A 15,912-nucleotide genomic window follows, 5' to 3' on the forward strand; every position below is an offset into this window, starting at 1 on the left:
CTTCCGCTCCCAGGAGCCTTTTCGGTGCGACGAAACAATCCGATTGGTGGAATTTAAACAGAAGACCGCGGACGATGGAAGTGCGGAGCTGACAGGGTGTTTTGTTAGGTTGAGTAAGAACGGTTAAATAGCTAGCTAGAACATTATAACAACCAGGGAGAAGAAATAAAACAGGAAGAAAGAAAATAAGGTTTAAGTCGAATGTGTATCACGCAGGAGTAATTGTATGTTGTTCTCAAAGTAGTTTAAGAGAAGGTATGAGTTGAAGCTATTTTGTAGCTATAGCTACCGTTAGTGCTAACAGACAGGACAACATCTGTCCTACATATGGCCATTAACTAGAGCTATTATTATTATTATTATTATTATTATTACTGTTTTATTTCTGTTGCTTTTATTATTATTATTACTACTGTTATTGCTGTTGCTCTTATTCTTATTCTTATTATTATTATTATTATTACTGTTATTTCTGTTGCTTTTATTATTATTATTATTATTACTACTACTGTTATTGCTGTTGCTCTTATTATTATTATTATTATTATTAACAGTTATTATTATAAACAGTTAGATAACAATAAGCTCTTTATTCATATGTTGTATTGTTGTATCTAATGAGCTCTTACCCTATGCTTTAACTCCACAGTTTATGTATTTCTCAGAACCATGGAGTCCTGCTTGAATTACAAACCCGAGAGAGTGGGCTCTGTAACTGTTGAAGACCTGAGAAAAGATCTTTTTACAGAATTCTCCAAAATACCTGCGTCTCAGGTAACGCTGCGTCCAGGATCATAACCCCATCATAATCATCTAGACCAGCCTCAGGGTTAATGTGTTGCTTTGTTGTTGTTTTTGTTGTTTTTATTTATTTATTTATTTATTTAATTATCTTGGCATTTACACGGTCATGATCTATGTAATAAATTCCAGAAATGAATCATATCTCACTGTCCCTACAGGAACCTGTGTTTGGGGAGAAGGAACACTTGCAGGTCTACTTGCGGATACGTCCTTTGTCCTCCACAGAGAGTGAATTGGGTGAATCACAGGTGTGTACAGTTCGCAAGACTGAAGGGTCTTGTGTGTTCAGGCTTGTTAAAGCTGATTAGTTGGATGGATGAACACAGCATCAATGACAAATATAATAGAAATGTTTTAACCTTTTTCATACAGGATTGCATTTCAGTCGAGCTGCCAGATACTGTGGTTTTAAAGGCCCCTCGATTATCACTGACAGCTAGACAAAGTGAAAAACTAGGACCCCAACTTGCACAGCGATTCCAGTTTTCAAAGGTGCAAATATGTTATTTTTTGTTGTTGAATCTGGTTGAAAACACATTTGATTATAAGTTTTGTCATATTATGCTCATAATGATTTCATTTTCCAGGTGTATGGGCCGGAAACAACACAAAGACAGATGTTTGATGGAACAACAAAAGCCCTTGTGAAGGATGTCCTAGGAGGAGAAAATTCATTAGTTTTCACGTACGGTGTAACCAATGCCGGGAAGACGTTCACGTTCTTAGGTGAGATGGTTTTACAGGGCTGTTTGCTTACGGACATTACACAGCTCTTCTGCAGTGAAGATACATGATGTGTATTCATTCTCATTTTCAAGGCCCTGAAAGTGATGGAGGAATTCTGCCCAGGTCACTGAACGTCATCTTTAACAGCATTGTGGGACGAGTCTATACGCAGAATAACATTAAGCCCCACCGCTGTGTCGACTTCACAAGACTGACTAAAGACCAGCAGGAGGAGGAGGCCAAGATTAAGAAAAGCCTCCTAAGAAGATTAAAAGAGGTTCAGTATGCTGTAGAAAGTGTTTCATATTTTTGCATACATTGTTATAAATGTAATATTGGTATAATCAATTTTTCAAAAATGTCTGAAAATCTTTTTCTCCTCTAGAATGATTTGCAAAAAAGCACCTCCAGCATGTCAAGTTCGGCTAGCAGCACCTTACTAGAGGGCAAGTATAAAATACTTCTAGATGTATTTATATGTTTATTTGTTTTGTGGTATGTTTCATTGGACGTAGAGTTATTGTAGCAGGAGTTATTTGCAGAATTACTCCCACATGAGTAACAATAAGCCAAGATGAACAACACAAGCAGGTGAATGATATGTCTTTAAATTAGAATAAACTCAGGGTAATGTCCATTGGTGTTAAGGGTCTCTTGGAGCCACCCTCCATCTGTAGACTCACAGCACTAAGCCTCTTCATGTAATGTCTAACAAGACTGAAGACGCTCTTTCATGAACATTTCAAACTCTCATATATCGTTAGCTTTGAGCGTGTGGATGGTCCTCCTCATCTCAGAACACAGTTTTCACAGGGTTCAAATCTAGTGACTGAGAAGGTCATTGCAAAATGCTGATTTTGTATTCCAGCCACCTGCCTTTTGTGCTTAATGCTCTTTTGACTGCATATGTAGTTTTTTTTTTTATATCAATTATCTGATTTGTACAAATCAACAACCTTCTGTCTGTTTTGTGCGGAAAGCCCTGGTTTTCCCCACAGTGACGGGCAAATAAAAGGGACTTTCCATATGTGCAACTTCATGCTTGGTGAAATACAAAACTTTCAGGAGACTGAGAGCAATTTGTACATAATGTTTTTTTTTTTCTTTCCACCAAGAATGACCATTTGCTTGAATAGATTAAAATATTCATCAACAGTAACAATACTGTTGAAATAAGATAATATAAAATAATTTAAAGATAAAATAAAAAATTACATTTTTGTAAGAGAAGATCTGTTTTTATTTGAGTGGAAGATTTGAAATTGCTGTATAATATTTATTTTTATTTATTTATGTATGCACGTATTTATTTATTTTATTTTTTGACCATTTTCAATTTTCCCTGCTTTAGGTTCGAGCTATGGTGAGTTAGATGAAGACAGTCTTTGTTTGGAGGAAGATTCCCATGTGAAGTTCTCAGTGTGGGTCTCCTTCTGTGAGATCTACAATGAAAACATCCACGACCTGCTCGACTTTGCCTCAAATACATCCCACAGAAGGAGCGTGCTACGACTGTGTCAAGATGTCAAAGGCAATACATTTGTCAAAGGTAACAAGTTGTAGTAGTCCGCTTCTGTTTTTCAAATCGGTATATAAAACATTGCAATTCATCTGTTTACCAGCTGGAGGATGATGATGATGATGATGATGATGTAGTATTTTACAGTAGAGGAAAAGCCACAGTAAAGAGTGCAGTTGCAATAAAATATTATATTAAATTTTATTTAAATATTTTTCACAGAGCTGACATGGGTCCAGGTAAACAGTGCAGATGAAGCCTACAAAATTCTAAAGATTGGAAGGAAAAACCAGAGCTTTTCATCTACAAAGCTCAACAGCGTTTCAAGCAGAAGGTACTGTTTTTTTTTTTGTTTTGTTTTTTTTTGTAGGTTTGTTTTTTTTCTCCTTATTATGCAGACATTTTCCGCTTCAGGGTGCACTTGCAGTCATTGCTTTTTGTAGAACTCTATAATGTATTACTCAAACCTGTGTTCTTTTCAGCCATAGTATTTTCTCCATCCGAATCCTGAGAATCGAAGACGTGGGTGTTCCTCGAGTCCAGACAATAAGCGAGTGAGAATGATCTTTATTTATACTCCAGTCAATCTAGATCCTGTTCCTGTTTAGTGATTATGTGGCTATTTGTGAATTTATAGTGGTTCCTAATACATGAAAGCCATAAAACTATGTCATAGTCTTTGGTCACTTCCTCATGACTCTTTTACTTGTCCAGGCTGTCTCTGTGTGATCTGGCCGGATCAGAGCGATGTGCAAAAACCCAGAACAGAGGAGATCGCTTAAAAGAAGCTGGGAACATTAACACATCGCTGTTAACTTTAGGAAAATGCATGAATGCATTGAGACTGAGTCAGACACAGTCAAAGTGAGTCTGGCATCTCCTAGTTCTTAAATCCTTATTAGAAATGATGGTCATGTAGGTGTTGAATAATTCGAATTGCATTCTGAAAAATCTGGTGTTTAAAATTCGTTTGCTCCTGGTAGGTTCCAGCAGCATATCCCCTTCAGAGAGAGCAAACTCACTCACTACCTGCAGGGCTTCTTCTGCGGCCGTGGAAAAGCCTGCATGATAGTTAACATCAACCAGTGTGCTTCCATGTACGACGAAACGCTCAACGTCCTCAAATTCTCGGCAGTGGCTCAGAAGGTCAGTCCCGCTCACGTTTCTCCTCTCCTGCTTCTTCTTCTTCACCGCTCATCTGATGTACCATAATTTCTTACTTGAAATGCCAGCTTCACATAAGTGTCTACAAAGTGACAGGAAAATAATGAAACACAAGGTCTTTAGCATCTAATAAAATTCAGAAATAAATATTATATAGCTAATTAATATTGTTTGAATGCATCCAGTGATTAAGAGATTAGAAAGATTCAGGGTATGAGACCATCCACCATTCACTGACTACATGGTGATTATTTATTGGTTTTAATCTGTCTGATATATGAAACTAACATGTTAATGAGAATATTATATTACAGACTACAAGAAAATGCTGAAATCCGCATACTTGATTTTGTCTACCTGCCCTGTAGGTTGTGGTCTTGAACCCCAAACCAGTCTTAAGTGTTGTGCCCAAGAAATCTGCCCGAGAAGTCTCCATGATGATCAACAATGTGGACAGGAGAGAATGGACCAGGAGGAGCACCTTGATTGGATGGGAGACAAGCTTAGAAGACGTTCAGGAGGATGAGGATGATGAAGAAATGGAGGTAGATGAGGAGGAAGAAGAGGAAAGTGGTGAGGAGAGCATGGTGGAAAATACAGTGCTAGAAGCTGCAGAAGATCAAGAGCTGGGTGAGGTACTGTATCTCTGATGTTGTGTGAACTCTATTTATAAGGCAGCATGCATTCAAAGCAGATCATCTCACATTCTGCCAGCCTCTATGGCTCCCCAGGCTCTGTAAACAGGAGAAGAAGAAACAAAGGATGTGGACCACCACCATCCAACTAATCAGGTCAAGGAGGCGTCTCTGCTTGCCTGTTGGTTTAGAAAGCTTACCCGTTTGCACTAGTGTTCAGGTTTAACAGTCCTGTGGAGCCTCGGGCATGTGTTTAGAGGTGTGGCTTTAGAAGAAATACTAAATTATTCAGAATTAGCCAATGTTATGAATAAATAAGACTGAGAATATATCAGGGTATCTTTGTGCAACTGAAGTGTTCAGTGATCATTCAAACTGTTTGAAAACATAACTATAAAATTTATCTCGCCTGACTAGCACTGAAGTTTATTGCAGCAGCCCCACCCGATTTGCAAATTTTCACCAGGGTGGAGAAAATCAAGTGATTTTGGGCAGTTCTGGCAGTTCTGGTGTGAGTTTGTTTGTTTCCTGAGCTGTTCCTAGTTTGTTGTTTGTGAGTGCTGAGAAGAGAAAGCTTCTTACCATTGCAAAACGGTAATCAATTCCTCTATGCTGAGTTTTCCAGATAGACGTGACTCCTCGCTTGTTTTCTATTGGCGCAGGGTTCCCAGATTGGCAAATTTGCAGGCTTATGGTATAGATGAATGCTCTGTGCACTGAAATTGGAATAGATGGAGGCAAAACTAATTTCTGCCAGTAGCAAATCCCTTTTTTCATCTTCCATGCAAGTGAACAGGCTTTTTCACGAGGCTGAATTTATTCACATCCAGTGTGAGCGCTGCTTGGCTGAGCTATACCTTGTGCCTTACTGATGTACTGTCTTCCTTTCTGTGTTCATTTCAGCTACAGCAGAAGATTAAAGAGCTTACAGAAGAACTGTCTAAGGAACAATCTGAAAAAATGGCCATGGAATCTCGAATCCGGGAAGAAGTTACCACTGAGTTCATGGAGCTGTTTTCCAATATGGAAAAGGATTACAGGTAAGGCAGTGGTTGGTTTATACATCACGGACGTTTATGAACCTGGCTCAAAGCATAATGAGTTTTTGTCTTTCTAGTGAACGTCTACAGAGAGAGAAAGAAATAGCTGAAGAAAGAGCTGAGAGGAGATTGGAAATACTTAAGAATTTAGTCAACAAAAATGACACTGAGATGGCAACCACGAGTTCTGCTGAGGATGGATCTAAAGTATAACATGCATTTTCATCCTGCGTGTTTTTCAAGAGCACATATTACCTTTCACATAATTTCTTTTTTAAGCAGGCTATAAAACAGTATGAAGTAGGTTCTTGTGTTGTTCAGGAGATTAGAGTGACGTTCTTGGATGGGATGATTGAAGAGATGCAAAATGACCTGGCTAAGATAAAGAGAGATGCCGAGGCTGCACAGACGTGTCTGGAGAGCACAGGTCATTCTCCCAGAGCTGTCAGCAAGCTGAGGACACAGCTGGATGAGATGACAAAAGAGCTTCTTAAAAATCATCAGCTCCTGGATATCAAAACTAAGGGTGAATTTACTCATTTATTCGTGTTTTATTTGACATGGCAGAGATCAGTGCTTTGGCCCTCTAACTGTGTCACCAATTCCTTTACAGAAATGGAAGAAGTGCAGGTTTGTTTACAAAATTCCAGTGACCAGCTGCTGGAGGCTAACAAGGTTGGTTTTATTCACAGCAGTCTTTGTTCTACACTGTTAGGTTATTTACAGATACTAAAGTATCATTTTTTTGGTCCAATAGAATTATGAAAATCAAAAACTGAGAAATCAACAACTTTTGGAACTCTGCCAAGAAAAAGATGAAATGATCTCCAAGCTTCAGACTGCTTTGGATCAAAATGTTGAAGCAGCTAATGAAGATGTAAGTTTCAATGTCCAATGTACCTTAGGGTGCTTAGAAAATTGACATTATAAATATTGTGAAAGAAATAAACCTGCACTGATTATATTACTGTGAATTCCTTCAGAGGGCCTATATCGACAGCATTAAAGAGGAAATCGTACACTATAGAAATAACTGCAAGTGTATGCTCAATGATGCCGAAGAAAAAACAAAAGACCAGGAAATTCAGCAGCTTGCAGAAGCTTTAAAAGAGAAAAATGACTACTTGGCTGAGCTCAAGCATGAACGGCATTCTCTTGATCAAAAGTTGAAGGATCTGACTGAAGATCTAAAACAACAAGGTCATGCATGTGATGCTGCTTTGTCTTTACTTGAAACAGAAAAAGCAGCAACCGCCAAACTAACAAATGAGAACAGAGCACTTGTCAATGAGCTCGGTGATTTCCAGCAAGCAGCCAATGACATGAAGTCCAGGCTCACAGCCATGGAAACTGAATTGAGCATTAAGACAACGGAGGCAGCCAAGCTTTCTGAGGAGCTCCAAAAAGCCCAAGTTCTTCTCCAAAAGCATCAAGAAGAGGCTACTGAGCAATCTCAGAAGATCAAATCCCTAAAGCTGGAGGCTGAGAACTTGCGCCAGAAGCTCAGTGCCCAGGAGCTTTCGGAAGGACAAACAAACAAGTGTGTCTTCCAAGAGACCATCGCAGCTCTTCGTAGAGAATGTGAGACAGTGATGTCCATGTCCCAGGAGAAAAGCAGGAGGATCATGACCCTGGAGCAGGAAGTCAGTCAGATAAGGGAGGAAATGTGCCAGAAGCAGACCCTGTGCAATCAGCTTGAGCAGGAGCGAGGTGCTCAGAGAGAGGAGAAGCAACACCTGCTCGGCCGCTATGAAGCCGAGAAGCTGATTGTGGAGCAGTTGAAGAGAAGTCACTCTGAGCTGGAGACAGAGCTGCTTGGTGTAAGACAGCAGTTAGCAGTCCTGGAGGAGCAACAGCAGGCCTTTACACACAGCTCGAAGAGAGTTGGAGAGCTGGAGAAGAAGCTCAGTGAGAAAGAGGCTCATTGTGCAGATCTGGAACAGAGACTCCTGCAGACCCAGAACAAACTGAACCAGGCGGAGGAGAGAGATAGACAGGTGGAGAGCTCTCTAAAAAAGAGGAGAAAGGAAGTGGAGGATAGCCTTGTTCACAAGAACGCAGAACTGGAGATTAAAGCTCAGGAACTGTTACAGTAAGTTGCTTCCACATTTCCACCAGTGCACTGGAACCTTTGGCACCAGAACACTAGAATTTGCGCACCGGTCTAGTACCAAAGGTTCTGGTTGTATTACTTTTAGTATATGTTAAAAAATTTGTTCCAACAGGACCTACTAGCACTGTTCATTACTGATTTACACATAACACAGCATGCTATGCCGTAAACACACAAACACCAAATGATATAGATAGATAGATAGATAGATAGATATTTTACTTCTTAAAGCCATGCCAACACAGTGATTTTTCTGATCATGTGGAGTGCTGTCTTTACAGGGGTTTTTTGGTGTGTTGGAGATATCCTTATAATATTTCAACTTCTTTTTCAACAAACTTTTTCTGCAGTACTTTTGTGGCAGAAAATCTAAAGAACATTGGTAATTCAAACACTTCTTCTATGTTCAATGTGAAAATGGTGGTGCTGCGTGTGCCATAATTATGATTCTCTCAATTTTACTGTCTTCGCTGTCAGAAATTGGTGGAAGATGTTTTGGATCAATGGAACTTGAATTTGGATGTCTGTGTTTGGGCCTGCTTTTATTTCTGAATGTGCAGTATAAACTGGTTATCACAGTAGTACTGTATTTCCTTTTGAAATACACTATATGACCAAAAGTATGTGGACACCTGACCATCACGCCCATGTGTGGTTCTTTCCCAAACTGTTGCCACAAAGTTTGAAGCACATAATTGTCTAGAATGTCTTTATATGGTACAGCATTTAGATTTTGCCTTTACTAGAACCCTGAAGACATGGTTTACACAGAGCCCTGACCTCAACCCCACTGAACACCGAAATGCCGACCACGCCCTTGACATCAGTGCCTGACTTCATTAATGCTCTTGTAGCTGAATGGAAAACCCCCCATAGCCACGTTCCAAAAACTAGTGGAAAGCCTTCCCAGAAGAGTGGAGGTTATTATAACAGCAAAAGGAGGACTAAATTTAGAATGGGATTTTCAACAAGCACATATGAGTGTGATTGGTCAGGTGTCCACATACTTTTGGTCATATAGTGTATATGTTACAGACCTGTTCAATATCTACATCTGAACCGAAAATATCAAGAAATGGTATTAGCAGTATTGATTCTCTCTTGTTTCTAACAGATCTAAAAAACAGGTGAATGATGGGCTGGACACAATTAAGAGGTTAGGTCTTGATCTGGACCAGAAGGAGAAACGCATCTCTGATCTACTTTCTCAGCTGACTGAGAGCAATGCTGAAACTGAGCAGATGCAAAAAGAGGTTAGTCAGTGTGCCTTGAGGTAAATTATCAGAATGACTCAAGTTATTAAAACTTCCATAAAATCATTGTTTTCTCTGCAAGATTGCAACCTTGTCTGAAGAAGTCAGTACGCTGCAACAGAAGCTGTGTGACTTGGAGAAAGACAGGGATCAAGCTCTGAGTGCTGTCGCCAAAAAAGAGCAGATTATTGAACAACTGAAGACTGTGAGCAGCTTTCTGCAATCTCACTGGTGTAGAATGAATCAAATTTATTAAGGCTGTTTACTTATTCTTTTTTTCCTTCTTTTCTTTGACAGGACCAAGCCAACAAAGCTGAATCACTGCGGCACCATGAAACCTGTCAAGGTAATCCTTTATAACAAGCTGCTCACAGGCTAACATTTATAGCACTGTGCTTTTTAAACTTAAGAAACGGTAATCAGATGTGATGTTGCTTTTAAACTTCCTGATCCAATGGTATTACACTGAATGCTTAATATGTAAAATAAGTAAAGCAATCCTCAGCTGGCATTTGATTTATGCTTGCAGAGCTTCTGGCCAAGGAAAGGCTCATTGAGGAAATGTGTCGCACCCTGTCAGATGAAAAGAGGTCACGGACGGAACAAGAGCGACTTCTGGAGGCTAGACTCAATGAGATTGAATCGTTAAGTGGAGGTGACAGGACTGTGTCATGTTTTTTTTTTTTTTTTTTGCTATCGGACCATTTAATGTGCAGTTTTTTCATATGACTAACATTTAATGATTTCTCCCAGAGCTTATGAAGCTGAAGGAGAGCTGTCAGAGAAAGAGTGTGACTGAGTCTGGACCTGATCACTCGCACCACGAGGAGCAAAAAATAAAAAAAGCTTCAGTTCTTTTGACAGTAGGTGTAACAGGCTTCAAATACACTGCGTTTTTAAATTCAACTTATGTTTCTTTAGTCAAGCTGCATTTCTCATAGTATTGTAGTAATGGAAGAAATGAATCCCGTGCACTAGCCATACTGTTTATAAAAACCCTGAAAAACCCAAAGACCAGCGGAGAAAGACACAGCCACACAGGTCACTACTGTTTCACCAAGAGAGATAGTTGTGCTTTGGCAAGGAATTTAACTTCAAATAGTTGGCAATAGCAAACGGCCTCTAAAACACTAATGAACATTGAATATTCATTAAATGGCTTTGTTTTGCTCACTCTATAGTCTTAGTTAATATATAACATGTCGAAAAAGTTTTATATTTAAAAGTTTAATCATTCTTGTAATTATTGCCTGGTTGCCCTTCTTAAATTTGCTTGCAATGCAACATTTAGCTACTGCTTTTAAAACTACAAATTAGTAAAAGTCTGAAAAGATTTACAAGGATTTGCAAGGAAATTCTTCCTGTCCACCAAAGAGAGTAGAGAACAGACACAGTCTGATACACAGTTAAATCTTAATTAGCCTGATTGCTAATGCCAAAGCATCTGGATTCAGTGATTCTGTGTTCTATTTTTGATTCTTTTTAATGCAGAAATGTGTAAATCCAACCCTAGAGATTCCTCTGTGGAACTTGGAAGACTGAAAATGCTGGCAGAATTATATGACTCTTTCAACTGCTAATAAATATTATGTGGCTCTGATCCCAGATCCACACTCACATTTATTCTAAGACACATTCTGATATATGCAGTGCTGAATCTGTTTGTCCTCAAGTCACTGTGTGATGATTTCCAGCAGACTTCCGTGCACGAGTCCTCAGTGCTCTCTACCGAGGGTGAGAGAGAAAAGCGCTTCCCCAAGCCCGAGCTGGAGATCAGCTTCACCCCTCTCAAACCTGACCGTCTGAACATCCGCAGGCCAGGAGACGACGAGTCAGTCACAGTCAAAATCAAACGCACAGCCAGGAAGAGGAAGAGTGCTGAGATAGAGGTCTGTGTCGATGCACACAGGATTAGGAAAATATCTTTTCCTTATAAATGTTCTTTCTGTACTCATTACTTGCTTTCAGTCGTTTATTGTTGCACACTGGTAGTAACTTGCAGTGGCGTGTCTGTTTTTCTGTTCACTAGAACTCAGTGGAGTCAGAGAACAGGAAGAACATGCGACTTAGAGGAAACTCCAGGGCTAATATACAACGTGTAGAGGTATATATGTGCTAAATTGTGCTTGTACCTATGGCTGCAAGATCATCTTGAGCAATAACGTTATTTTGTTAATTGTGATTTGTACATATATGTAAGAGAAGCTTAAAACAGAAACATTTAAGGTTTGTCGTAAAGGAAAAGTCCACCCTGAATCAATATTTCTAATTATTATATAACATTTGAACTGTATGCTAAATTTATTTTGTAGTGAAATTCGGAGTTAATTTTTTTTGGTTTCAACTTTCAGCGGCATGTTAGTCTATTTTCACTTTGGTTAACGATTACATTACATTCTACATTACTCACATATCCTGTAAACTGCTGAGAGCTCTCTTCATCTCTGACTAAAGAGACTGATGCAGCGGTGCTTTAATCCTTTAAACTGCCCAGCTGTCTCACTTCCTCATCTGTACACGTTGCTCAAACGTACTAGGTTTGAAAGTTCCAACTTTCATGCTAATATCACCATCAACATCATTATGTCTGCCATCTCATACGTCGCTAACTAGCCAAATTGCTTGCCCCTTGTCTTGCCACAAAGTTGCATTACATGCATTCTCCTGAAAAATGGAGAGTGAGAAAAGAAGCTCTTGCTCTTTTTGTTTTTAGGAGCAAACAGCAAAAACTGACTGTTATCTCTCATGTTTGAGATCCTCCTATTAAACACCAATTTAACTGTACTAGCAATGTCCACCTGTGACATCAGAGTGGCAGACAATCCATTCGCACAGGAACAGCGAAAATACACCACCAGCCAACAAATTAGCACCAGCATCGCTAAACACATCACAGATATTTCAATATAAATATTTGATCTGTCTCAGGGTGGATTTATCCTTGAAATGTTTGAGTGGATGTAAGTTAATCACCTGAAATTTGCTATAAAACTCAGAGGAAAGTGAACAAGATAAAAAAAAAACATCATTTTGTTAATACTGATATACACAGAGATGCATTGATCTGATGTTGCGTATCAGTAATTTGGTAATATTGAGAATGTTGGATCAGTATTGGATCCAGACTGATCTCACTGCCACATTAAGCTTTTTTTCAGCTTTGAGAGTGCATTCACAAGTCATCCATGTATCAATTCTTCTTCTCCCATAAGTCCCCCACAGTGCTTGGCAAAAAGGCCAATCAACTGAAGCAAAAAGATTCTCCTGTTAGCCTGAAAGGCAGTAAAGACAGAACTCTGCAGAAGATTGGTGACTTCATCCAAAGCTCTCCGACCCTCCTAGGGAGCAAAGGTTAGTACTGGCTCTTTGTAGACTCCATCGACACTATTGAGCAGTTGCTCATATCTCCACATGTGCTGATCCTCTTTCTCCACAGCTAAAAAGATCATGGCAAAGGTTGCTTTAAAATCTCCAGAGCCAGAGAACAACACCGAGACGAGCAGCAAACCCAAGAGATCAAAGCGCAAGCTGTTTAAGACGCAAATCTCCTCCCCTCTCGACATACCTTCACATCCGGTCAGTAGTGCTTTATGATGCACAGCAATGATTTACAGTCAGCTCCAAAATTATTGGCACCCTTCATGGGAAAAAAAAATTCAATGTGTGATAGTCTGAGCTGAGACATATGGTGATAATGTATAGTCTCATTCTAACACAATATATTTTTAAACACATTCTCGTAAGTATTTAAATTTTCTTTGCAAAACAAATGATCTGCAACTGAACAGTTAATATTTATTGAAGTTTTCCCTGGATAATATAAAAATACTGAGCTTCTTGCTGTAATGTCTAAGGTTTGAAGCATACAGTATATTTATACACCCAGTTTATAATAGTATGTTTTATTATTCCAACAGATCATCGGAATGGATCAAGACAACAAAGAAAGCGATCATCTCATTATTAAAAGAAAACTTAGAGCAAGAACAGCCAAATGATTTCAGCCTTAAGCAGCTTCCTGGTAGAGTTAATTAGCATGTGGTGAACTTGTGCTGAAAGTTTTAGCAAAGTAGGAGGGCTGATATAGAAGATTTTGTCCATATTTATGTAAATAGTGAGACGATTTTTAAATTTGTGTATATATATATACTTTATAGTTGGTCGAGCTTTAATATTGCACTGTTAGACATTGCAAAACTGCTTTCTGTTTTTCTTTGCATCTGATTTCTTTTTTATGAAAAAAATGAAATGATGGGAAAATACATATTGTATTTCAAAATGTCAAATGAAGCTCAGGTGCTCTCGTGGAAGCTGGTTCGTTGTCATTCTGAGGTTAATTCTGTAATAGTCAGGCTCTGCTCAGAACAAAAGCATTTTTAAACTATTAAATGAGTCTTGTGAACATGAGCGGTGTAGAGTGTAATTCTTCCCCTAAACAAGCAACACTGAACCATATTAAGGGTATGTGAAGGCTGAGTGCTAAGCTTCAGCGTGCTGTGTGAAGGTCATTTGTTTCTACTGTGACTGGATGGAGGTGGTTGTCATTTTAGCAGAGTAAGTAATAGATTTTAGGAGACACTTCTTGATCTCTGCCCTAGGCATTAAACAAGACATAGATGCATTCATCTGCTCAGCATCTACTAAAACGCATGTGACAAAAAAAGTGCTGTTCAAAATCAAGTGAACAGTTTAAATGAATGAATCCAGCAACGTTGGTTTTGCACTTCTTTATGAGAGGCATCTCTAAGGGATAATTTGTTTCCATGTCTAATAAAGCTTTTTAACTTTTGTAACATTGCATTAATTTTTACTTTACATCTGTATGACAAATATTTTTTTCAAATACATTTTCTCATGTATTTGGACTTGAGACACACTGGTTTCTTACTGTGCAGCTACATGAGCGGGCATGTCGCTTGGCTTTGCCCCTGGCGCTCTCGCCTACTGATGGATTGATTGACATCATCTTTGTGTCACGGCTGTTCATCAGCCAACACTGCGGAGAGTGAGGGGGTGTCTCTGAGTGGGGAATGAGTGTCATTGTGCTGTCATTTGTAGGACTGTGTGAAGAGGAGTATCTACATTTAAAAAAAAAAAAAAAAACATGGAAAAATAATGAGTAAAATGATGGTTAGCTAGGTGGTGTCTAAGTTTCATTTTAATTACTGAAATCTGAAAGGCTTCCAGATGACATAGCTGTGTTTAGCATTTTATTTTTTTGATCTTGAGCAGTGGTGTAGATATCTGCATATCTTCTGTCTAGACTTAAAATTGTTTGATTGTGTGGGATCTCCTAGTTATTTACATGCTATTTAAATAATGCAGAACAAATGTATGTTTGAAATAGTCTCTAACATCTCTAAAGAGTATTCGGTCCAGTTGGTTATTATAAATACTGGACTTTTTACCCTGCATTATTTAACAGACTCAGCATGACAGACATGGATGAGTCTGTCATTACTTCATTTAACATGATTTATTCAACAAAACAACTTGGAACTACAGCATTGCTTTGTCAAAGGAATTACTTTGGACTTTTTTTTAACGCATCAGTAATTTTATCTACTAATCCTCACACCCTACAGGTTTTTAATACTGAAATAAATACTAATATGAATCCTATTATGTTGCTTTGTTAATATTACAATATATTCAGCAATGGTAGTCCTGGTTTGGAAGTTTACTACAGGGTTTTGGTTTAAAATTGGTCTGGTTTTATTGAACTTTAGGACGCTTTTGTCATGCAAACATGCCGACCCTGTGTAACATGACACATAGCAGGAGTATTACCCATCTAAAGCCTTAATGCTTTGTCAAATATTTGTAAAACATAGAGCACATACTTGAGGAGTTTTGAATTCGGCATTTGATTAAATAAAATGACTCCTGGGATTTAATCTCACAAAGCCATGCTGCCATGTGTGCTGTTTTTGGCAATAACATCACTGTGTGACTGATTGGCATCACACACACACACACACACACACACACATACAAACACATGCAAGCTGTCACCTTGTCAGAAGTACAGAGACTTTACGGTGAACATATCAGTTCAAGCAGAAATGAAACTGCTTTATAAAGGGTCAGTGCAGCCAATCTGTAAAGGAGAGCAAAGTGATTCAGGTCAATCTGATTGCGAGAAAGATCCAATTACAAGACATAAACAATAATTACTCGCTCCGTGTCCTCTAAATAATTTTCTGCACCCTCACTAGTAATTAAGTCATTATTACAAATGATATTGCATGTCAGCAGAACTTTATTACCCTCTTATATCTGTAACCTTCCGTTAATTTCCATTTTTGTTCCACATGACAAGCGACAAAATGGGAGTTGTGCAGTTTATCATCACCTCATAAACAAGGCTGATTGGATTCACCCAGGACATATTAGCCATAGTAATATGTGGAAAACAATGCAGTTGGTCAAAATCTATGAAATGCTCAGGAGAGGTAGGTAGAATATTTATGGAAACGTTTCTGCTTTGGAAAAACTGAATGGCTCTGTGTCATTAGAGACAAATAATAAATCATTTAACCCCAAAATTGTGGCTTGTCTCACTTATGCACGATTCAGACTTTGAAAAATAAAATGTTAAATAATAAACGATGTTCTGGATCAAATACTGTTTCATAAGCTGCTGAATAAAGAGGGT

At 38.7% G+C, this 15,912-nt stretch overlaps 1 protein-coding gene across 4 annotated transcripts; it reads left to right on the plus strand.

Annotated features, from left to right (window-relative positions):
- Positions 1-36: 36 nt before the first annotated feature.
- On the plus strand, positions 37-13,656 carry kif20bb (kinesin family member 20Bb). 4 transcript variants are annotated; one of them, XM_034309444.2, is made up of 29 exons: positions 37-255; positions 650-774; positions 963-1,052; positions 1,177-1,296; positions 1,392-1,530; positions 1,623-1,807; positions 1,916-1,976; positions 2,882-3,079; positions 3,272-3,383; positions 3,532-3,603; positions 3,764-3,913; positions 4,033-4,195; positions 4,582-4,848; positions 5,752-5,888; positions 5,966-6,095; positions 6,213-6,414; positions 6,502-6,563; positions 6,646-6,765; positions 6,872-7,980; positions 9,116-9,254; positions 9,337-9,459; positions 9,552-9,600; positions 9,784-9,909; positions 10,008-10,117; positions 10,949-11,143; positions 11,284-11,358; positions 12,467-12,605; positions 12,691-12,830; positions 13,172-13,656. In XM_034309444.2, exons 2-29 carry the CDS (start codon positions 670-672, stop codon positions 13,250-13,252), a joined length of 4,599 nt encoding a protein of 1,532 aa, XP_034165335.2. In that variant the 5' UTR covers positions 37-255; positions 650-669; the 3' UTR covers positions 13,253-13,656. The 4 variants fall into 4 exon arrangements, with proteins under 4 accessions (XP_034165335.2, XP_034165332.2, XP_034165333.2 ...); XM_034309441.2 differs by having other exon boundaries at positions 38-255; positions 6,210-6,414; XM_034309442.2 differs by having other exon boundaries at positions 38-255; positions 6,210-6,414; positions 10,952-11,143.
- The last annotated feature ends 2,256 nt before the right edge of the window (positions 13,657-15,912 follow it).

Source organism: Pangasianodon hypophthalmus, chromosome 12 (genome assembly GCF_027358585.1).
Source record: "Pangasianodon hypophthalmus isolate fPanHyp1 chromosome 12, fPanHyp1.pri, whole genome shotgun sequence".
Taxonomy (NCBI): Eukaryota; Metazoa; Chordata; class Actinopteri; order Siluriformes; family Pangasiidae; genus Pangasianodon; species Pangasianodon hypophthalmus.